This window comes from Hemicordylus capensis, chromosome 6 (genome assembly GCF_027244095.1).
Source record: "Hemicordylus capensis ecotype Gifberg chromosome 6, rHemCap1.1.pri, whole genome shotgun sequence".
In the NCBI taxonomy this organism is placed as follows: Eukaryota; Metazoa; Chordata; class Lepidosauria; order Squamata; family Cordylidae; genus Hemicordylus; species Hemicordylus capensis.
In genome coordinates, this window is record NC_069662.1 from 61,213,283 (window position 1) to 61,236,756 (window position 23,474).

At 43.0% G+C, this 23,474-nt stretch overlaps 1 protein-coding gene across 2 annotated transcripts in view; it reads right to left on the bottom strand.

The window, feature by feature from the left end:
* Window positions 1-23,474, bottom strand: part of SMYD1 (SET and MYND domain containing 1) — a 46,675-nt gene that overhangs the window by 11,258 nt on the left and 11,943 nt on the right. Inside the window, exons 2-5 of one of the 2 annotated variants that reach the window (XM_053263715.1) lie at window positions 18,731-18,907; window positions 12,865-13,078; window positions 12,079-12,209; window positions 7,618-7,656 (exon numbers count right to left, since the gene is read on the bottom strand). In XM_053263715.1, the coding sequence (XP_053119690.1) occupies window positions 7,618-7,656; window positions 12,079-12,209; window positions 12,865-13,078; window positions 18,731-18,907 (561 nt within the window). The remainder of the gene's footprint in view (window positions 1-7,617; window positions 7,657-12,078; window positions 12,210-12,864; window positions 13,079-18,730; window positions 18,908-23,474) is intronic. The other variant, XM_053263716.1, reaches the window with a different exon arrangement.

Sequence of the window (23,474 nt, forward strand, 5' to 3'; positions counted from 1 at the left end):
CACCTGATTATAATGCTTCAAGCACCAATATATGCTTCCTGCAGGGTTTTTTCCTTCATTTTTACTGTTCATACATGCTCATACAGCCCATTTATCTCATACATGCCCATTTATCTCAGCCAGAACTTCACCTGAATATAGCATGGTGACATGGTTGCTGCTGAAAATCACTTCGATATGGTTATTGTTCAACATGGCTGCAGTAACATCTGGAACAGCTTCCAGTTAGTGGGTCAGCTAGATGGCAAGTACTCAAGCCTCTTTGTGGGGACAGCAGTACTTACCATGCAAAGTAGCCCATCCACAAGGGAAGCTCATTCCACACATCACAAAGGAAGCTATTTTGGACAGGAACTATATCATACTAATAAAATGTATTCATGATATTTGCAGTCCGGTCTTCCTCCAAGCTCAGAGCAACCACAAGTGGCTTCCAGGTAGTCTCCCACCCAGACATTGCTCAAGGCTCATCACTTCAGCAACTGAATCTATGGGCCTTCAGGCCATTCTCTAGGCCAGGGCTGCTCAACTTTGGCCCTCCTGCAGATGTTGGCCTACAATTCCCATAATCCCTGGCTATTGGCCACTGTGGCTGGGGATTATGGGAGTTGTAGTTCAAAAACAGCTGGGGGGCCTAAGTTGAGCAGGCCTACTCTAGGCCAACAGAATCCAGCCTAAGATAACGAGAAGTACTTGTACCCTTGTGAAAATATGGCTATCCTGCCTTGAGCGGGGAAATCAGTATTTGGGCTATTATTTCCATTACCACAAAGCCAAACACAGTCATATAGTGCTGCCCATAAATAAGAATAAAATCTTCACAGATTTTAAAAGATTTGCATTTCAAGCACTTCCCTAGGTTGCAGCACTGCACCATGAGTTTGACTCTTCCAAGGTTTTTCTCCTCTTTGACCATGACATTAAGGACACCTAACTGGCTTTGGTTTCAGAACAGGCTTTGGGATTCGCCATCAGCAGAATGCTGTCAAACCAGTCTGAATTATGACTATTTGAACATAAGCAGTGTTCTCTCTAACAGGGATGCCCAGATGTTGTTGACTACAAGTCCCAGAATCCCCAACTGTAACAGTTTTTTGCTTTGAAGATTATAGGAGTTTTAATCAACAACATCTGGGCATCCCTGTTAGAGGGAACACTGAACATAAGTATTTTCAACAGCAGTCCATCCAAGCAGTACATGTTGCATGTAAAGACTTAAAGATTTGTATTTAATAATTTTCTATTTGCATGAGCAGTTCTTCCTTGGCAAGTTGAGAGTAGCTTACATGAGGCTCCCATCCAGGCACAGATCCAGACTCAGCTCAACAACATGGGGTATCCCCAAATCAATCATAGAGCCCATTTATCAAGAAACCAGCCATACACATCTTCAAGATCATGTCCATTGACAAGGACAGGAAAACAACACAAATTAAATCACCACTTTCTAATAGGAAGTATAAGATTTTTAAAAAACAAACAAAAAAACCTAGTTCCTTTACATGCCACATTAATCATAATGCAAATGTTCAACGAATTATTAATAATAACAACAACAACAACAAAAGAAACATGTACACACACTAAGAGACAATGTGCTTGTTCTTAGTGTTAGTTGTTAAGATGCTTTCTTTCAAGCATGACACATCTTCCACTGAAGGAAATTTTATACAAGCAGCTAAATCAAGAGATAACACTTTTCTTGGTCTGTACTAGAGATGTGCAAACAACCTTCTGTTTGCCTCAAGAGACATCTACATTCTCATGATCCTGGAAGAAAATGATGCTCCTCAGCATGTGCAGAAGCATCATTTCAAGCTGTGGATTCAGGCAGGCAGGCCAATCGTTAAGTGAGTGAGCCCTCCCACCACCCGTTCCCCTGCCCCGTTTAGGAGGGGTTTTTTTCATGCAAAAAGGGGAACTAGCAGGGACTGGGAGGGCTTGGCAGAAAAACACCTAACCCAGATTTGACTGGATCCAACTTGAAACAGGGAGCCAGTTTTTGAGTAGAAGGAATTCACTTTCCAAACTCTGAAAATCAAGGTCCATTGCTAGTCCATACCACTTCAGACTGCAGGAGGTTTCCCAGACAGTGAGCTTGACTATGGGAGGAATAGCTTAAGTTAGGATGAGAGCAGATAAAGTGTGTTTAAGGGTAAATAAGCATAAATTGGAGTGAAACTGGGGCCGTTCACATTGCTACTTTTTATTATGTTTGGTGACAGCTCCTCACAATTTTTCAAACCAAGGCCTGTTCATATGGCATGTTCTCCTTGTCCTTTTCATCAATTTCTGTTAAGAGAAGGTGGGGCACTCTGCCACTGTGCTGAAATAAATCATAAGAAAAATATTAAAGGCAGAGCACCCCACCTCTGAACAGAAATGGATGAAAAGGACAAGGAGAGCACCCCACCTCCTCTGCTCCTGCCTCTGGAGGGCCTCCAAATGTTGGGGGGCCTTCCCCAGAGCACCACTGCTGCTGGCGGCGGGATGGAGTGCAGCTGCAGTGAGGGTGGGGGGCTAGGAGGAAATCCCCCCTTTTACGTAAAAAAACCAACAACCCACCACTGCATGGGCCACAGCAGTACTTGCAGGGAGGGTGGGGGAGCAATGAAGGGAGAGTTCCCCTTTACCTAAAGATTTTCCTTGACCCAGGGAGGGTGGGATGCGGCACGGCGGTGGCAGCGAGGGGGGGTTGCGGAGGCGAGGGCTTGCCCTTTTACCAGGATGTGTGTTGCGGGGGGAGCTCCTTCCAGATCCCTTCCCTCCTTCCAAGTGACTACATGAGCCGCTCGCTTCTCTGCTTCCTCCACATGGAGAAAGGCTGGAAACAGGCTGCACAGCAGAGAGGCTTGCACAGACACTTGGAAGGAGGGAGGGGAACTGGAAGGAGTTCGCTGCCCCCTGTTCCGGTAAGGAGGAGCTCTCGCCTCCTCATCCCCACCCTCCCTGAAGCCGCCGCTCCCACCAAGCCCCATCCCACCCTCCCTGGGCCAAGGAACATCTTTAGGTAAAGGGGAACTCTCCCTTCCTCATCCCCACCCTCCCTGCAAGTATTGCCACTGCCACGCAGCAGCATTTTTTTAAAAAGGGGGACATCCTCCTAGCCCCCCGCCCTCACTGCAGCTGCACCTCATATTGCCACCAGCAGTGGTGGGGCTTTGGGGAGGCCCCCCAGAATATTTGGAGGGCGGATGCCACGGACCAAATCTCCAAGGTCCATGGCTAAGAGTGCCTCTGTCTCAGCGCAATTCACTTCACTTCAATTTAAATCTCCTACCGCTGCCTAGGAGTGAAAGTAATGGAAATTTTATTTTACTGCTGAAATGATTTTTATATAGGATTTTACAGATAGGGGTATTATAGACAGGGAGTGTATTCCATCTTCTTTATTTTTAATGTCCCCCCGCCACTGCTGATGTTGTGCAAGGCTGCTATCTTGATGGGCCACACTACCAGTATTTTAACACAGAGATCCACTGAAAATTAGAACAAAATTTGGAAATCAGGAACAGCTGGTCATAGAACTCTAAAATTTGGCATAAGTGTAGCACAGGATGACAGGACTGTGTATTGGATTTCAGGCCAATGGGTCAATCTGGTGGCACTTCAAAAATGTCCTATAAGTGACTTGTTTCACAGCTTTTATATTTTCGGAATGGCCAGGCATTCTGAAATTGGGCACAGATGTAGGACAGGATGGCAGAAAGGTGGGGTGGTGTTCCCCTTTTTCATGAAGGCAAAGGGAGGATTCCTCCACATGGTGGTGGAATGATGCTCCAAGGTTGTGGGTGAGTGTGGGTGTTGAGTTCCAAAAGGTTTTGTACCTTTCTGCCATGAAACAAGCCACTTATACAATTTTTTTTAAAAAGTGTTTGAAACATTTCAAAAATTCATTAAACAATCACTGAATTGCTCTATTGACTTGAAATTCAATATACCGAGTTCTGTCATCCTGTGCTACAACTATACCAAATTCCAGAGTTCTATGACGAGCCATCCCCAACTCATTTATTTATTTATTTAACAAATTGAATTCAAATTGAATTCACAAAACTCATAAATTTTGTTCTAATTCTCAGTTGAACTCTGTGTTTTTAAAAAAACTTGGTAGCATGTTCCACCAAGATAGCAGCCTTGTGCAAGATTGATGGGGAGTGGGGAGAGTTTAAAGGCCTATGCCCAGCCATTCCAGAAATATACAGGGTGCGGCAAAAGACGCTTGAGTTTGACTACACTCCGCAAAGCCACACCTCCATCACAGGGTTCAACCCACTTTATCCACATGGCTCTGCAGAAATGTTGGAGTATTCCATGAAAGCATTTTCAATACTCATCCAAAGTGCAATTTTTTTAGGACGCATATATGGTGCATTGAAAGCCATTCATCTAGCGGGAAAGCTGGATAACGTATGTCTGTATGACTGTATGAACAGCACCTTGCTGTTGCCATACTAATGTCACTGTAAATCCCTCCCTCATGTTAACCAGGGGCATATCTAGGGTAGGGCAGGCAGAGCACGTGCCCTGGGCGCCACTTGAAGGGGGCGCCATTTTTGAAAATTAAAAAAAATTTAAAAATGGCCACCCAAAGCAAAATGGCCACCATGCATGCTCAAATGGCCTCTGTGAGACCCTAGGCCATGCCAGGACTCGCAGAGGCCATTTGAGCATGTGTGGCGGCCATCTTGTTTTCAGCGGCCATTTAAAAAAATGTTATTTTTTAAAATGGCCATCGCACATACTCAAATGGTCCCTGTGAGGCCCTAGAGGCCAGTGGGGGGAGGGGGAACCTTTGCAGACCCCCTCATGGCCTTTAGGAAGCCCCCTGAAGGGGCTACAGGTTAAAAAAAACCAAAAAATTTTAATACAATATAAGTCACTGTACACATATTCAGATTGGCACTATGTACAGAGAATCAGGGCTTGTGAATAAGCTGAAGCTTATGAGCTAGGATTGTATTCATTTGCTCTTATTTTGCTTCTTGTGATAAATGAGTTAAATGTGATGTCTTAATAATATGGCTATTATTGGTGAGTTTGTCTTTGAATCAGTGTGAAATCCTTAGTATAACTCCCCACTGGGAGTTTCTTGCTCTCTTTCTCTCATTTTAACTGTCTTTCTGAAAGACTAGAATATATTCCAGGCAGTGACACAGTTTACTCTGCATATCCTTTAATTATTTTCAGAGTATCTGGGAAAGTCAAATTCGCCATTTATTTTTAAAACTTATGTAATCGTGATGCTACAATGCATAGTAGAGAATTAGACAGGCACCTCTGTTTAGTTTTCCAAGTACACCTCCACATAGTATTTGGATATTTCATGAGCCCCAGCATACTGAAATTTGTAGTTTTCCAGCATTTTTGGTCTGGCTACATCCACTGCTAAATAGTTTTTGAAAGATTAAAAGATTAACGAGCTTGACTTGTATTTTTCAGCTGATATTATGGTAAAGTTATCTGAAAGATGGGTGTCAGATGTTTGGACAGGGGGCGCAATTTCAGTGCTTGCCCTGGGCGCTATTTTCCCTAGATACGCCTCTGATGTGAACTCCCTGCTATACTAAGCAAAGTGAAGCAGGAGTAAATCACCATTTGGAAAACCTCCAGGTGTGGGATTTGCATGTTTGAATGCTCCTCGGGGGGGGGGGGGGCGGCGGTCCCTAGTATATAGAAAAATAGCATGCCAGGAAGAAAAATAGGCTGCCTGCAGCCTTCCGTCTGACATACCAGGAAGAGAGAGTTGTGTGTGCAGGTAGCAGTTTGCACACAGAAGCATTCAAATATTCAGCTCTCTATCCTGAAGCATCAAGTGGTACAATCCAGGAGAAGTGTATTACTACTTAATTCTGCTGATTATATAAACTGGCCCTAATTTCATCTCCTGGTAGTCAAATAGCAATTGCTATTTTCAACAAACAGTTATTTTAATCATGCAAGATATTGATGATCTTTTACAATCTAAAAATGCAAGAGAGAGGGGGGAAAACACCACATATACTTCCTGTTAAGTTGCCTGAAGTATTTCACGAGGCTTTAAATGAATAAAATAAACCCTAAATTCATTTTACAAAGAACAAGCAACAGAAAGAACCTGCATGCACGTTAAAGGAAATCAAAACTGAATTTGACCAGTCATTGTTATTTCAGGTATCAAACATGGCATAATTTCAGGTTTTAAAATCTGAAATTGTTAAATACACAGCTTGTTTTGAATATGTAACTTCCAAGGCTACAATGTTCCTTTTAAATCACACTGATCACAACATTTGTGATCTAGTGCAGTGTTAACAGCTACAGGCCAAACCACATATTCTGCAGGAGACCTCACCTATGTTTGGATTTTCCCCCTTTTTAAAAAGCAGCTACAGGGATGGTGTGTATGTACACTGACTTATTTTTACTAATTGTAAGCTGCCTTGTGATTAAAAGGGAGGATATAAAATACTTAATAATATCAAATAAATAAATAAAGCACCAGTCCTAACCCAATCCACCTCCCCGCTTTCTCACACAGTTCCCTGCAGCTGCTTTTATTTATTTAAAATTGGGAGTTCTGATCACAGACTACCTGTGCAATGTGTAGTTTGACTTTAGGAGACTGAGTGGTTCAACAGGAAGTCACTGTATTCAAATCACATCTCTGCTGTTAAATCACTAGGTGACCTTTGGCAACCCACTCTCTCTTTTCATCCTTCTGCAATACAACCATAGTATTGACCTACCTTACAGGATTGTTGTGAGGATTACTGAGACAGTAAGGACTTCGAACATTCTAAATAGGCATGCTACTTTGTCTCCGCTTTTTAAAAAATGTTAGCCACCAATAAATGGTGAACAGTGATAGAGGTATCACTTAGAGTGTGTATACACATACTATTAAAATTATCCTTCTTAAAAAGCACTTAACTTTGGCTGGATTGCCTGCATGGAATATACCTACCAATCCCCAAACATAGCAATGGGGTCCACCATGAGAACTGATTTTTGCTTGGAAGACATCAGTCAAAACAGGCGGCCCAACTCTGACTTGAAACTAGCTGTCTCAAAACCCTGGCTCAAATATAGCCCCTCCCTCTTTTGTCATTTTAATCAATGTTATTAGAGTATTTGATGTGTCATTTTAATCAGTAGCAAACATGTTTGTCATTGTAATCAATGCAGCCAAAACCAGGGTCTGTGGTGTGTCAGTCAGGCAATCATCTGTAGTGTCTAATCATCATATAACATTTGTATTGATTTAACTGGGGTTGCACGACTATCACAGCACTATTACACTAGTGACTCTCATGCTGTCATTGCTGCCCGAAAGAGGATAAGTCAAAACAGGCATTAAGAAGTGTGGGTAGATTTGTCAGAGAAGGAGGGGATGATTCTCATAATGAATATTATATTTTTTAAAAAAATAAAATCAATACATTACAAAATGCAGGAGTTACAAAACAAATGGTGGGTTTAGTGGAACTTTGCATAGAGGTGGTAGGAACAATGAAACGACCCACTAACAGACATCTTTAAAGATCCGTTATTATTGCCTATGGGACTTTGATGTAAGTGCAGGATGTGAAGGGTAGCGGTCAAGGGGGAAGTTTTATGCTTTCAAGACCAACCCACCTCATCTGGGTGTGGAACAATGATCTTACAGCCTCATGACTGGAAAAAAAAAACACAGACATCTGCAGTTTTACACTGGTACAAACACTAAAAAAGCAAAATGGAATCCACACACTTACAATATCAAACACTAGCATAGAACAGGGAGAGACCCAAGGTAGCTTTGAAGATGCAGATCAAATTGCAAGTTGGAGTCCTAACAGAGCACACTCTCTTTTATGATGACTATCTAGTTTACAAGGACATTGGTGAGGTCTACTGTATAGAGTTGCCACCTTTTTATTGACCCTGCTCTTGCCCCTTTAGCTGGTATGGAAACATTTACAGTAAATAAGCGAAGTTTCCCCCATGACATTATCTCCTTGCTTATGGAATGCTTCACCTGCTTATTTTCTTTGTATCTGTTAGGCTGCTGTTAAAGGTATGGCATGAAGGCCAAGGGGTAAAAATGAAGGAAGGCAGTAATAAATCCAATCCTTGGAGCTGTGGTTAAGGGGCTGCCAAAGGAGTAACTCACCCCTCCCCAAAATGATCAATAATTCAGCCATTCATAAGTTGCTACATACAGAAAAGTGGGAGATCTTAACAGGAAATCGTGGTGTGTGTGTGTGTGTGTGTGTGTGTGTGTGTGTGATGCAATGGCCAAAACAAATTCAAAGTACAGATCAGTCCAGTCTCTCACTCCTAATTACACTGTCCCCTGATACAGTTGCCCACACTAGCAGCCCCAGTTGGGAATGCTCATCTACATCAAGAGATGATCCAGACTTCATTCATTTATTATATTTTTATCCTACCTTTCCTCCAAAGCAGGAGTGGCTGATGATAGCAGCGCATGGAGGAGCCCTAGCCTCTGCACCACACACACGTGCAGAGACCAGGGCCACACTGCAGCCACGCTGGATGCCTGGCAGAGCGCCTGGCAGAGCGCCGCTGCCCCACATGGGATTGTGGGCAGAGTGCCACAGCTTTAAGGTGCTGCTTACACAATGGTAAGTACCAGCTTAGCACCTCCTTAAAGGAGCCTCTCGCTGCTGCCGCCCTCCCACCCCCCAGCACTGCCCTCACCGGCCGCTCCTGCGTCAAAGATGCCATATATGGCTTCCCCCTCCTATTTTATCCTCACAACAATCCTGTGAGGTAGGTTGGCTGAGAGGGAATGACTGGCCCAACTTCATGGCTATGTGGGCATTTGAATTTTATCCACAACTCAAGAGGGTTGTGGATAATGAGCATTGTGCATCTGCACCCATCTTTCTTTCTGGATCGAAGGGATTTACTTTGTCTTCATTGTTCCACTGCAGGGCCCTCAAAGTGACTTATTCTCAATGGAAATTATTTCCAAGGAAGGCCGGTGACTGCAAGCAAGTGCCACTGATTTCAGATTTTCCCCTTGAGAGTAGGAGGACAGCTAAGCATTGGGAAAGGCCTTCCTTCCAGGGCTCGTAGGGAAAGCTCCAAACTTGAAGAAGAGGAAGAGAACCATATAAAAGGAACTCTGTGTTTACCGTAAGAACAAAATGGTCCTTAGGCTCCATCCACCACTCTTCCCAGTATCAACTGGATCTTCCAGTATCAATAAAAAACAAGAATTCATGCTTTCATCCTTAAGAGAGAATGGCATGTGCTTGTTTCGGAGTCATTGAGTACATCATGAACAGCACCAAGTCCATGAGCTATTCACATGCTGAAATCTGAGTAGAAGAAGTGCCCAGCCAGGGAAGGAGAGCTGGGTGCACTCACATTTGGCAGTTGCATGAACTTCAAGATCAAGATAGGAGGAGGGTAGAGTGGTCGTGTGAGAGGCAGGAGCTGGGTTGGATGGTTTTCCTGCCACTCTCAATAAAATGTTGGGGAGAAAATCCAGATAGGGTGCTTCGATTCGACCCAGCTCCCACCTCAAACACCAGCTCTCCCCTCCCCTCCTCCTACCTTGATCTTGGAGATCACATGACTGTCAATCAGAAGCACGCCTGGCTTTTCTACACTGACTGGGCACTCCTCCTACCCAGATTTTGATCGGGTGAACTAGCCTCCTGTTTATTACGGTAAACATGCATTTGAAACTCCACATGGAAGAGGGAAACAATTTGGGAATGATTTGGAAGGCTGTCATGACTAGCAGAGAAGTAGCTAAGTACCCCTCCCCCTAACTTCTCTACCACAAATTTATCCTCTTTTGAGTAGTTTCCCCTCCCCCTCTATAAAATCACCTGAAGTGTTGAGGATTCTTGACACATGTTTGTTCTATTAGGGCCCCAGAAAGTGAACTTGGGATCTGTGACTTGATTCTGCTTGGTGGGTGATGTCATTAGTTTTGGAGGAAGTGATTAATAAATTTGATGTTTGGGAGGGACCAGTATTAGGGTAGCAATAATTAGATGTACAGTACAGATGGACCTCGATATTCACAGGGGTTCCATTCTGCGGCTGTACCACAGATATGGAAACTGTGAATATTGAATCATGGGATCGCAGGGGTTAGGTTCCCAGGCAGCCATTTTTGGCTGAAAATCAGCTGATTTTCATGGGGCGGGGGGAGCTTCGTACCTTGCTCTACTGCTCCCCCCGAGTTGTGCTGTGCCCCCAAACAGGCTGGAAATTGGCCGGACATCAGCCAGAAATTGCGGGGGGGGGGGTGGTGCTTGATGGGAGACATTTTGTGGCTCCAATTCCTAAAATGGTGGCCACAAATGACCTCTGCGGTCATCTCCGGCCACCTCCACCCGCGGATACATACACAAGGTCAACATGTTTTGTTATTGTTTCCCCCCACACACATATGTCGAGGGGTGTCATTTCCCTGACCACGGATATGTGAAACTGTGTATAATGAATCCATGAATAAGGAGGTCTTGTATTCACAAACCAGCTGAAATTATTATTCGGAATATAATACCCTTACTTGATACCTTATGTCTGATATTTATTTTTTCTGTGAACTACCTTGTTTTCTTCTCTACTGATAAGAATTTGTTGTAATGTTGTTTTGCAAGTCTGATCAACTGTCATGATATTTCTTTAACAGAATATAGATACTTGTAAGGAAAAAGTTAAAAATCAGACTTTTGAGGTAAAACTCTTTCTTTACTGCAGAAATGTCAACACTAGTTTTGTTTACTAACCAGCCATCTCCTGTCTAGTTCGTGTTGGAGATGTTTGTCTTTAGAGTGACACTTCGTTTATGCCTTCACCTTTGGGGAGAGCCTGAACATTATGACAGCAGCAAATTCTTTAAAAGTCAAGCTGGTGCTATATATTTGGGTTTAGAAAGGCCACAGCTCAAATGGCTTCCATCTTGCAAAGGTGAACATTCTGCATGCTGGCAGTCCTGCAGAACCAGACACGCATGCACCATTGATGGCTTAATTGTATCGGAACAATGTGAACTGAACACACTTTGTGGGAACACAAGTCAAAGTGTTTAACATCCAGCAGCTTCATTTTGGAGCTTAACCCATTTTCAAATGAATCCATTTCCACAGCATATCAAAATTTATCCTCCAGGATTCTTAATGGAGACTACCCACTTTTGTTGGAAGTGAAGGACTTTGCGCTGTCTCTTGTCTCAAAGACAGTGGAGGACAGACTAGTGAGTCAGAGGGCTAGAGGGTCAAGACATTGGTCATCCCTTCTCTATTGCTCTGACACTATCCCTTTGGAATGTAGATTGCTACTCTCAGGGACTAACTTACTTACTTCCTGCTTTGCACTTCCTCTCTCCCTTCTCTTCCTGTCCCTTCTACCTTGCAACATGCAAGCCCCTCTCCCTGCACCATGTGTGCAGAGATGCAGAATCCATCTGCATCCAGATAGATAGATAGATTAGAGATCTTAACTCCTCATTTTCCTATCTAGAATGGAGTTCTCTAATAAATGCTATATTTGTTGATTTGAAACTATGAACTGGCTCCAAGTTACTTTACTCTCAGCATACACGCATGCCAAACTAAATTCCACTGTGTTGTGCCTCTGTGCACTCTGCTAGAATGAAAAAGGGTTTTTCCTACCAGAGAGAATTCCCAACAACTTTGACCATGATCCATGGGCAAGTTCTGATGCACAAACTATGTTGAAATAAACAGGAGTTGCTCAAGACCACAGTTGTCCTTCTGTGCAGCTGCTGTTCATTTCAGTGAATGTACACAGATGAACCTGTCCAATAACTGCATCTGTTGTCATTTTCCAAAGCATTTTTTATTCCTGAGATAAAATATTGTCTTTATCAGACAACAGGCTCCATTCAAAGCTCATAGGCCAACAGATATGCTCACACTAATGGCAGGGCCTTCATACCAAGTGTTCTCCCAATCATGCTTTCTATGCAAGTCCAAAATCTTAATCAACAGACACAGACAATCTTTCACCTCAGAATGAATCATTTTGCTGAAAAGCTTGACTTCCACCCCTGAGCTGCCAACATTACTCAGTCATATTTATGCAGAGAAGGAAATCACTTACTTGCCATTATTAAAGATGACAGTACAGTTGGGCCAACAGTCATGATTTACCAGGCAAAGGTTGGGGAAGATGCCTACACCAACCGCCTGCAGCCCCCTTTGGTCACTCAGCGTGAAACCATTGCAGTTAATCTGCTCCACAAAAAACAACAAGACAGATTAGTCAGAAAATGGTTCTCTAGGTAGCGACAACCAAATTCTTGTATTCTCAGGGATAACTCTATTTCCCAGACAGTGGGGCTGGGGGGAAGAAATGTATTTTAGTGTATAACCCTCCCACTCACTATCCAAATGTCCAGATCTATAACAAAGTCTGCAAGTTGCTACTCAATACAGCTTTATGTATAAAACTCAAAGACAAGGGTAATAGTAAAATATGGAATATCTCCATCTCTCACAATGTTGGAAAATAATTTTCTTTCCCTTACAAGCTGAACTGGGGGCAAATGTTTTCCACACCTTGATTAATATCTAGAAGGGGTGTTGGGAGTCAGCTAATCTTGCTTCTGGGATGAGTGTGCTGCCTGGGCCACCAATTGGTGGCCCGAGCAATGCTCCCTGGAATATTTACAACTAGTTAAAATTATTCCATAATCTAAAGCAGGGCTCTCCAACCAGTGGCTGGAGAGCTACCCTTAGCATACATTAGATCCTTGATGTGTAGCCTGAATCAGCACATCTAAGACACAAAGAAGCCCCTGTATTGAATTGACTTGTAATGGTGTAATGGGTGAGGTAAATAGATCTTCCTTTCTTCTCCCTGGTTTGAATCACTAGACAGACATACCACACCCAAAATGTGCGAGATGTATTGCATGCCAAATTGCTTGCTCTCAGGAGGCCAAAACTCCAGGAAACTCTCCAGGTCAATCCTCAGCTCCTTTTTCTCCTCGTCTCCAAAATGTTCCACGTGATTCTGCAAGGTGTCAATGGAGACCAAACATCCATCCGTCAAGCCTCCTCCTTCCCTCTCTATCCTCCACATGATTCGGGCAGCCAACCTAGCAGGCCAAATATATATATTTAATTAGTGGGTCTTAGTGAACACAAAACCACATAACCTTTCTCTTATTCTGAAGAGTGGCATGGTGATGTATTTAGAAGAGTGACAAACCATAATATATTTAAACATTAGTTGAATCAGCTTAAGTTGATTAATTTAACATTTTTATTGCTGTGGAAAACTTTTAATGAGTGGGAATGGAGGTTAAGGACATAATTTTTTTAAAGTAAAATTTTATTTAGAAACTTGAATTTTGAACCAGAGCTATTGTGGCTCTGATGCATATCTGTTATAGGGCATGAAAAAGAAACTCTTAAAAATGGATTTTTCTTCTAACAATGAGTGATAGCTTTTTTTAATTGTATATTTTCTAAGTTACAACTCAAAAATACAGTGACCAAGATGATTGTACATTTTCTTACAACTCAAAAATACAGTGACCAATCCTGTCACCAGATTCTGACCAGAACAGTCTGCCTTGAGGTTGCTACGGTCTCGTAAGCTGCCCTGATGCTGCTGAGAACCAACAGTTGCAAAAGCAGTGCCACCATCATTTTCCCCCATTGTGATGAATGAGAACAATTCTAGTAGCACTGCTTGAGCAACCACTGGTTCTGAACAGTGTTAGAGCTGCTTATGAGTCCACAGCAGCCCTGGGGTAGAGCATTCTTCCAACGATACACTGCACATCATATGCCAGTCACTACACTTTTGTAATATGTAAACATATTAAAATCAAAGCAGCTATTCAATCAATTACTTAATTAAAAGGAAGTTGATGAATCAATTCTTTAACTGTCTGAGAGTCCTACTTTCTTTTTAGCATGTACCGGTCTCGTTTCCAACAGTGGCTGGCAAGATGCCTGCAAGATGCTCACGAGCAAGGCGTGAAGTCAATAGCCTTGGCATCTCTTGGGGCTCTTTGTCTTTTCTGTGTCCATTCACTGATCCTGTATCAAGACAGCCAGAAGAATCATACTGGGAAGCAGTGCTACAGAAACACAGAATGCCATCCTATGGCTAATGGGACAGCCAGGCTACACAAGCAACCCAAGCAGCATTTGATGGAGCAATAGGGATGCCAGTAACCCCCAAGGATCTTTTACCATGTTGTAAGAGATTCGGGGTGGAACTCTTAGATCACACACTGCTGGAGGTGCACCTCTTGGGCTGTGGAGTGCAGCTTCTTGGGATGGCAGGATCACGGGTCAATCCTACTAGCAAAGCTAGTCGCTCCTTTTCTTTGTATTTGAGAATGGAAAAGTTGGGCTGGGTTTTAAATATGTGCATGGTTGGCAGTCTTCCAATAGGACTGTCTAGGTAGAAAATACTTTCCACTGCAGTTCACAATACTTTCCTGTCTCATATATGACAAGGGGTATTTTTACCCAGCTCCTATAAATAGGGCACCTGATAAATGAAGGAATTCTGCAGTGCCTAGATAGAAAGTATATAGCAATTCCGGAAGATAGTTTAAACTGCATTCCTTTACTTTTTAATAATATATTATTAACTTGCTCAAATAGCTTTTGAAAGACATCATTTCTGAAGATCTGTAAGATCAGAAACATGTCACTGAGAATCAGCAATGTGTTTCTGATCTAACAGAGTGCTTTTTGAGCACGGCAGATGTTGTGTCCGCTTGCACAACAGTGCACACATTGTGGGACTATGGCAGTTGCACATGGGTCCCAGTTGCTTCCCTGCAGTCGCTCCTTACATGCACACTTCGTTAGTTAGGATGTAAGTCACTGCATCTTGACATTTGGAGAGAGGGCCTAGAAGGCACCTACAGCAAGTTGGTTACCTGATCCAGAAATAAGATTTAAATAATCCCAAATCCTACCAGCAAGCAGACCTTTGTTGAACAATGAGCCAATATAAAGAATGAAAATGCAATTAAACATCTATAAATGTTCCCACTCTCCCAGAGTGAATATATCCAAAAGCTCATAACTGCTTGTTCCATGGCCAGCACACCACATCACCACCACTACTATGAATATTTATATACTACTCTTCAACCAAAGTTCTCAAAGCAGTTTACAGAGAAAAATAAATAATACATAAATAAGATGGTTGGCTGTCCCCAAAGGGCTCACATTCCAAAAAGAAATGTAAGGCAGATACCAGCAACAGCCACAGGAAGGATGCTGTGCTGGGGATGCATAAGGCCAGTTGTACTCCTCCTGCTAAATATTAGAAAATCATCACTTTAAAAGGTGTCTCTCTGCTCAGTTAGCAGGGATCTGAGTGAGAATCCCTGAGGTTCCAGCTGTGTAAAGGACAGGAGACACTGGATGTCTGTTGGAGCCTTTGTATTGACAAGCCTAGAAGTGTCAGCTGTCCCTGTGTCTGATATTTTAAGCACTATATTAACTGACCTTCAGTTTTTATTGTGCAGGTGTGCTGCAGCTAGGGTTGCCATATTCAAGCTCCCCAAATCTGGGTGACCTAATTTGCATATTATGCAAATTATGTGACAACTAATTTGCATTTATTTATTTATTTGACAGATTTTTATACTTTCCCCTCTGCCCTCCCATGTGATTGGATCCAGAGTAAAATCCCGGCAATCTAGGCAGTGCATTTGAAATCCATGAAAATCTGGGTGGAATTTAGCAGCCGGGTAGAGGAGCCAAAATCCAGGGCTGCCCAGGGACATGGCAACTCTAGCTGCAGCAGCAAGCTGATCTGACTTGATGCTGATAGAAGCTCATAGAAGCAGGTACCCAGAGCAAGGGTCTCACTGAAAGGGGCTCCCACTTCTCCCAAATTAATGCAAAATCTTATGCAAGCTTTTGGAGTTCTTCAGGCTGGAAGGGAAGTGAAGCAAAGAAAGGAATGGTAACTGAGCATGTTGGTTCAGCTCTAAATGTCTGCAGTTTATAGCAGCCCTCATTTTAAGGCTGCTAAGAACTGCAGTGGTTTAGGGATGAGATACCATGCCCAGCTCTCACTACTTCTCTTTATATTTGTTTATTTATTTTTGCTTTCCTTAACATCCAGTCTGATGAAGCATTCTGGAGAACTGAAACATTTGTGTAAGATTTTGTGTCATTTTGATTGGTCCTAATAAAGGTATTACTCAAATGGTGTTGGAACAGGTTCAGTATCTTAAAAAGTATCTAGCTGTTGGTGGACCACTTGGTAGCAGTACTGGAGCAGATACAGACATTCACAAACTGTAACCCCTCCTGTATTCTACCAAAGACAACCACAGGGCTCTGTGGTCGCCAGAAGTCAACACCATCTCGATGGCACACTTTACCTTTACAACAATAAAAAGTTAAAGGGCTTCAGATTTTATTCTTCCCCACCTGAGTTTCACAAAGTGCAGGTGCTAGTGTCTTTTTCTTCAGAAGCTTATCACTTATCATCACCAGCTGATCCTCCCTGGAAATGTGAAGTTTAGATCTTTCATGTGTCGGTATTCTTTTCAAACCGGTGTTATACAATATGTGATTCTGTCATGGGGTGGCATCTGGCATGTAGCTGAAAAGGGAAGCCTCAGCTGTATGGGATTCCTGCCTCTCTCAGGCTGGTGGTAACTCCCTGGAATGTATTTTTGTACCACAACATTTCCAAGACTAAGTTTTGAATGTTGGGTTTTTACCCTAAGTTCAACTTAGGGTAGCTGTAAAAGTCATCCTTGTGTGACATCCCTGGGAGTTTTTTCACCTGGCATCCAGGGGGTCATTAGGAAAGCTGGATTGCATGATTGTCTAATTGCTCCAACTTTACGATTCAGATTAAATCAATACTTTAAAAAAAAACCACACACACAAAAGGATCAATAACTACCACCACTTACTGGGTTAAAAAGCTGTAGGACTTGGGTATTGTGGGGATGAAATCCAACACCAAGTTACCACTCTTCCAGCTTCCAGTCTTCTCATCCAGTTCCCCTAGAGGGTTAGTGCATACCTTCGCCATAACTTGGTAGAGAGCCAAACTATATATTATGTTAAAGGCATAGTTTGGCCATGTAGGTGTGTGTTAAGCTTGACTAGCAGCTGCAGGGGAGGCTTATCAGGATTGGGGCTGTAGGCCATGGGGAGAGGCTATTTAATCCTTTCCCATCACTCCATGGTCCTGACAAAAATGCCCCCCACACTATTATTAACACAGCTGTCCCATTAATGAGGCAGGGTGAGGCAGCTGCCTCAGGTGGTGGATTGGAGGAGACAGCAGATTGCCTGCTAGCCACCTCCACTGGCCTGACACCTCCTGGCATCCAAGCCTAATACAAAGAATCTATTTTCTTACATGATTTGTACAGCAAGAATTTTGTATGCCAACTATTGGCAAGAATCCCATAATCTGGGAACTGTGAGAATAAATTTGCCCTGCTAACTGGGCAAAGAGGCACCTTTTACCGTGGTAATTCTCTTTATTTAGCAGGGGGAGAGTAACTGGCCCTATCCACCCCCAGCACAGTACTTCCAGTGACTGTTGCTGGTGTGTGTCTTATGTTTCTTTTTAGAATGTGAGCCCTTTGGGGACAGGGAGCCATCTTATTTGTTTTATTTCTCTTTGTAAACCGCCCTGAGCCATTTTTGGAAGGGCGGTATAGAAATTGAATTAATAATAATAATAATAATAATAATAATAATAATAATAATAATAGCATGAAGCACTTGTGCTTGCTAAGCAAACAGAGGACGTTAGAGTTAAGAAAGGAAGACAGATTAATAATTTGGCTGAGGTCAGAGTGCTCCTGTATGGCTGGCTGGGGCGCTTCAGTTCCAGGGGCTGCAGTCAACCCAACAGTATCCCAGTGAGCAGGAGAGGTACTTGGACTCTTTGGAGAACAGGCACAGTTCAGCCACAATGAGGCTCACCTGGGCCTGGTGAAGATAGGAGAAGAACCACCTTCTAATTTAGAAAGTAGACTCAGGAGATCCCACCACTAATAGGGGCAACAAAAGAGCCGCAGAGAGAAATCACCTACCATGTGAGGGGCCTATCCTAAAGGCCCCTCACATGAGGCACAGGACCTCTCTGAGAGCACTAGGGAGGGATTCCAGTCCAGATTTGCCAGACTGAGGCAGTGAGTGTGACAATTTGAGGTGGTAGCAGTTTAGTGCTACAGCTCTGTTAAAGTATAGTAAAGTGTGCCATCAAGTCAATTTCGAATCCGGGCACCCACAGAGCCCTGTGGTATTTTTTGGTAGAATACATGAGGGGTTTACCATTGACATCTCCTGCGAAGTATGAGATGATGCCTTTCAGCATCTTCCTATATCTCTGCTACCCTATATAGGTGTTTCCCACAGTCTGTGAAACATACCAGCAGGAATTCAAACCGGCAACCTTCTGCTTGATAGCCAAGCATTTCCCCGCTGTGCCACTTAAGGTGGTACAGCTCTGTTACCTATCCACTAAAATAGAAAGACTGAACATTACATCCCTTTCTTCTGGCTTTCTGTGGAACAGGAATCCCCATGCTCTGTTGGATGGAGAGCTGCCCTTGAGGTGCAGATCCTTTTATTATTAATAATAATTATTATTTATTTATTCGATTTCTATACCACCCTTCAAAAATGGCTCAGGGCAGTTTACTAGAAAAGGCCAACTCATACAGCTGTGACTCTTGACTATGCTTCTGGAATGTAACATGGCTGTCGTATGAATGTTGGGTTCTCACCGGATGTTTTCATTGGGCGCTTTCCCCTGCTTCTTGATGGCAGAGCACTCACTCTTGTGGTTCACCCAGGCATCCTTCTGGCAGGTCCGGTCACAGTAATGGGCAAACTTGCACTGACCACAGCGGTGGAGCTTCTCGTGCCGCTTAAAGCAAGTGTGGCAGACAAGGTGAGTGAGGCTAAAAAGAGGAAAACAGAATCGTCAGGAGCTGCCTTGGAAAGCACATTTTAGTTCTTACTTGTTAAGAGACCGCCATATCCTCTCGATCGTACCAGTGATCCTTTCCAAAAGAGAACAGCATTCAACAATGTTTGCCTCCCAGATGCATAACTATAATAGGGCAAGGAGGGACAGCTGTCTGGAGGCCCACTGCCTTGGGGGGCCCCCTAGAGGCAAGTCACATGACTGACTCCGCCAGCCACGCACCCACCCGGGCTTCCTTCAGTTGTATTCATCCTCCCAAACTGATGTGAGTGTTGACCTGGAGCTACCAGAACAGCATGTCTTTCTCTAGTACCATTAAATGACTTGTATCGTCCACAGTTTACAAAACCTTTTTAAAAATAATTTAGGATGATGTTCTATATATATAACTATGCTTCTTGTTACCACTATTCAGCCTCATTTAAGATTTCTTTACTTCATGAGCTGAGCTTCAGTGAGTGGGGGGCATTTTAAAATCTTGTCTCTGGGCCCACTCCAACCTTGCTACGCCTCTGTTGCCTCCAACAGGCTCTATCCAAGACAGTTCAGTCCCTGTGGCAGAAAAGCCATAGGACAAGCCCCTCCCCCCCCGCCGACCCACATATAATTAACACAGAGCACAATCTGCAGCTGTGGAGAAAATCCCTATTTAGATTTAAGAACTCTTTTTCTTCATAATTCCATTTTGACCTCTTGGTTATCTTTCTTGCAGTACTACTAGCAGCCTGCTTGTGGAGAGTACAATACCTCAGCCTAGGAAACTGAAGAAAGGGGCAGAAGGTGTCTCCTCTGGAAAACAGAGGAAATGATTCCCACCTTTTCTTCTTTGTCCTTTTGATCCTTTAGTTCTGTCAATTTTCAATCTTCAGCTAGTGTATCAGTGGTGTCCCTTTCTCGAGAAGGCAGATCTGGCCAAAGTTACCCACACCCTAATTGTTGGAAGTTAAAGGACTTTGCGCTGTCTCTTGTCTCAGACAGTGGTGGACAGACTAGTGAGTCAGAGGGCTAGAGGGTCAAGACATTGGTCATCCCTTCTCCATTGCTCCAACACTATCCCTTTGAAATGTAGATTGCTACTCTTAGGGATCAACTTCCTTCCTCTCTCTCTTACGTACCTGTCCTTCTACCTTGCAACATGGCAAGCTCCTCTCCCTGCACCATGTGTGCAGAGAAGATGCAGAATCCATCTGCATCCAGCTAGATAGATAGATTAGAGATCATAACTCCTCACTTTCCTATCTAGAATGGAGTTCCTTAATAAATGCCTTATATATTAATTTGAAACTATGAATTGGCTCCAAGTTACTTTACTCTCAGCATACACGCATGCCTAAGTAAATTCCGCTGTGTTGTGCCTCTGTGCACTCTGCTATAATGAAAAAGGGATTCTCTCACCACAGAGAATTTCCAACACTAATCACATCATGTCACCTTAAGTGGCGCAGCAGGGAAATGCTTGACTAACAAGGTTGCCAGTTCAAATCCCCGCTGGTACTATATCAGCAGCATCAATATAGGAAGATGCTGAAAGGCATCATCTCATATTGCGCAGGATGAGGCAATGGTAAACCCCTCCTACCAAAAGAAAACCACATGGCTCTGTGGGCACCAGGAGTCAAAATCAACTAGATGGCACACTTTACCTTTAGTCACATTGTGGCTGGAATACTATAACACGCTCTACACGGGGTGTTCCTTGAAGGATATTTGGAAACTACAGCAAGTTCAAAATGAGGCAGCCAGGATTGTATCTGGAGCTGCCTGTTGGGATCATATTATACCATTCTGAAAGAGCTGCATTGGTTACCAATTTACCAATATCAGATGTGAATCGATTCAGCCTATTTTTTAAGGGCTAGGGATCGCCAAAGCAGGTTAGGCATCAGGGCTCCATGGGTGCCAACTGCCACCTATACCCCAAAGGAATCGGGCAATGGGATGAATTTTAAGGATTGTTTATGGGATGTGGATTCTCGATTGTGAAATGATTTCTTCATAGGGAATTCCTATGAAGAAGTCATTTCACAACCAATAATCCACACATAAAAGTTCCTAAAAATTCAACCCCTGGCAGTGATGGCAGAAGCTCAGAGGGGACAAAATGGAGGTTGCTGTGGACAAAATGGAGGCTCAAATTGCTGAATCAATTCAAGGTTGAATCAAGGGTGATTTGTATCTGGTAAGCATCATCAAGGGTGATTCAATTCAAATCACCCAGATTTGAGTAGAAGTGATTTGACCACAAATCAAGTTGCACATTCCTATTACTTTGTATGTGCATAAAAGTTTCTTTACACTCATACATGTTTTTGTGTGAATGACTGTATATCCATTCATTTTAAAAGTGACTTATTTATTTATTTGTTTGTTTGTTTGTTTGTTTGTTTGTTTGTTTGTTTGTTTGATTTATATATTGCCATTCCAAAACTGGCTCAGGGAATATTACACTTGAATATTAAAAGTGAACCTGGCTACAGGACCTTTCAAATGCAGGGTACAAGAAGTGTCCCGTTATATGATATCAAGTGTACTACTGTATGTGCACTGGCTATAATGTATAAAGAACTGTACATGCATACAGATCTGTACGTGCATTGAGCAGAACATGTGAATGAGGAGCTTAAGACTTTTAACATTCTGTCCTTTTACCTGAACTCGGTGCTTATTTATTTAGAACACCTTCATCATCTTCCAGGCAGATGGGCTAACGGCAGCTGCTTTTGGCACAAGACCAGCTGCCTTCCTAAAGTTCATCTTAAATGCAGGGGACATTTAGGCAAAGGTGACATGACAGCTGCAAGCCAGCCTCTCTCTTCCTTCCTCATGCTGTTATGGTTTATGGCTTACATTTGGAATTATGGCATTTGAGCTTTCCAGTGAAAACTAGAAAACACTTTTAAAAATATAATGAAATGCATTCTTGGTTATGAGAAATGGAGGAACTGCCAAATAACAGAACGGCTGAGACAATGTCAAAATCTCCAAGCATATAGCTGGTCTCGGGAAATATCATTAATTTGACATGCTGAACAACCTAAACAGGCCTAGTGCCAAGTATAATTTGAGCCTCGCGGAGAGGAGAGCTTTTAAGACTTAAAGCTGCATACTTTTATGTTGCATGGGAAAGGTGAGAAGCTGAAGAGAACAAAGCTCCTCAAGTTGGTTAATAGCTGTGAATGTAGAAAGATGGCTTGGAAGAGGTCCCGTCAGTGCAAAGAGAGCAGCTCCAGCACAGTCTTTTGCTCTACAGAACTGGAAAGGAACACAAAGAATCCCGAAGAAAATGATGGCAGCTTTCTCTGTGATTAGGAGAGAAAACAGAGAGAAAGAAAGCTAAAGGAGCTCTCTCTCCATTAGCTTTGAACCTCTATGCCTCATGGTTGCATCTTTGACCAAATTAGTACATTTTAAGACACAAATATGAATACAATGAATATGATGAATATTTATATACCGCTTTTCAACAAAAGTTTCCAAAGCGGTTTACATAGATATAAATAAATAAAATGGCTCCCTGTCCCCAAAGGGTTCACAATCTAAAAAAAGAAACCTAAGATAGATACCAGCAACAGCCACTGGAGGGATGCTGTGCTGGGTATGGATAGTTGCTCTCCCCCTGCTAAATATAATCACCACTTTTAAAAGATGCCAATAATCCCTCCTTTCCAGAGCGAATGTAGCTGTTTCTCTCTGGTACTTGGGACCTCTCCCCCCCCCCCCATGCCCCGCCCCACCATCTCAGATGACCTTTTTACTGCACTTTTCCCTTGTGGTGTTGAGATTGAGCATGCTTCCATCATGGGCTCATTTTGTGATGGAGTGATCTTCAGCCTGTATTCTGAAAGTCTGCAAAAGCATGCTGTGGCATCCAGAGGATAGAGTCATGGTATGCAAGGACAAGGCAGTGGAATTGAATCAGGAATGTTAAGTTTAATGAAATAGATATGTACAGAGAGGCAAGTGTAGTCTGCCTTCAGTGCTCTTGCTGCTGGCTGTTTGTTAGCCCTGCCTCTACTCCAGGACTGGAATACAAGTAACTAAAGTCTCATTCAAAATCTGGCCTGGATCAAGGAATGGATTAACCAAAAACACTGCACATGCTTAAATGCACTCTGTGTCTGAGTCTCTGCCACAATACAACCACTTCAGCCTAAGCAAAATGCAGTCTAAAAGTGCCCAAGTTGAAATACATGCATACTCTTATCCTTCCACAAACAAAACTATCTTGATAATCAGATGAGTTTAGTGTTGATCTATTGAAAACATGTATCTTTCCTTCCTTTAGGGTTTAAAAGTTAAAGAACCTCCTGTAGTGTGACTCAAGGAGTCACATCTCCAGGATGCTTGAGGAACTGGGGAAGAAGGAAATGTCGGCACAAAAGGGAAAGAGCTATAAGTGAGGGTGCAGCAAATAGGTTTGACTTCAGCTGCATACAGCCCTCACTAACCAATTGAGATATACATCTCTCTCTTTTCCAGCTATCCAAATTGTATAATGTGATCATGGTTTGCAATGCTGGTAATTGCAAATAAGATCATGA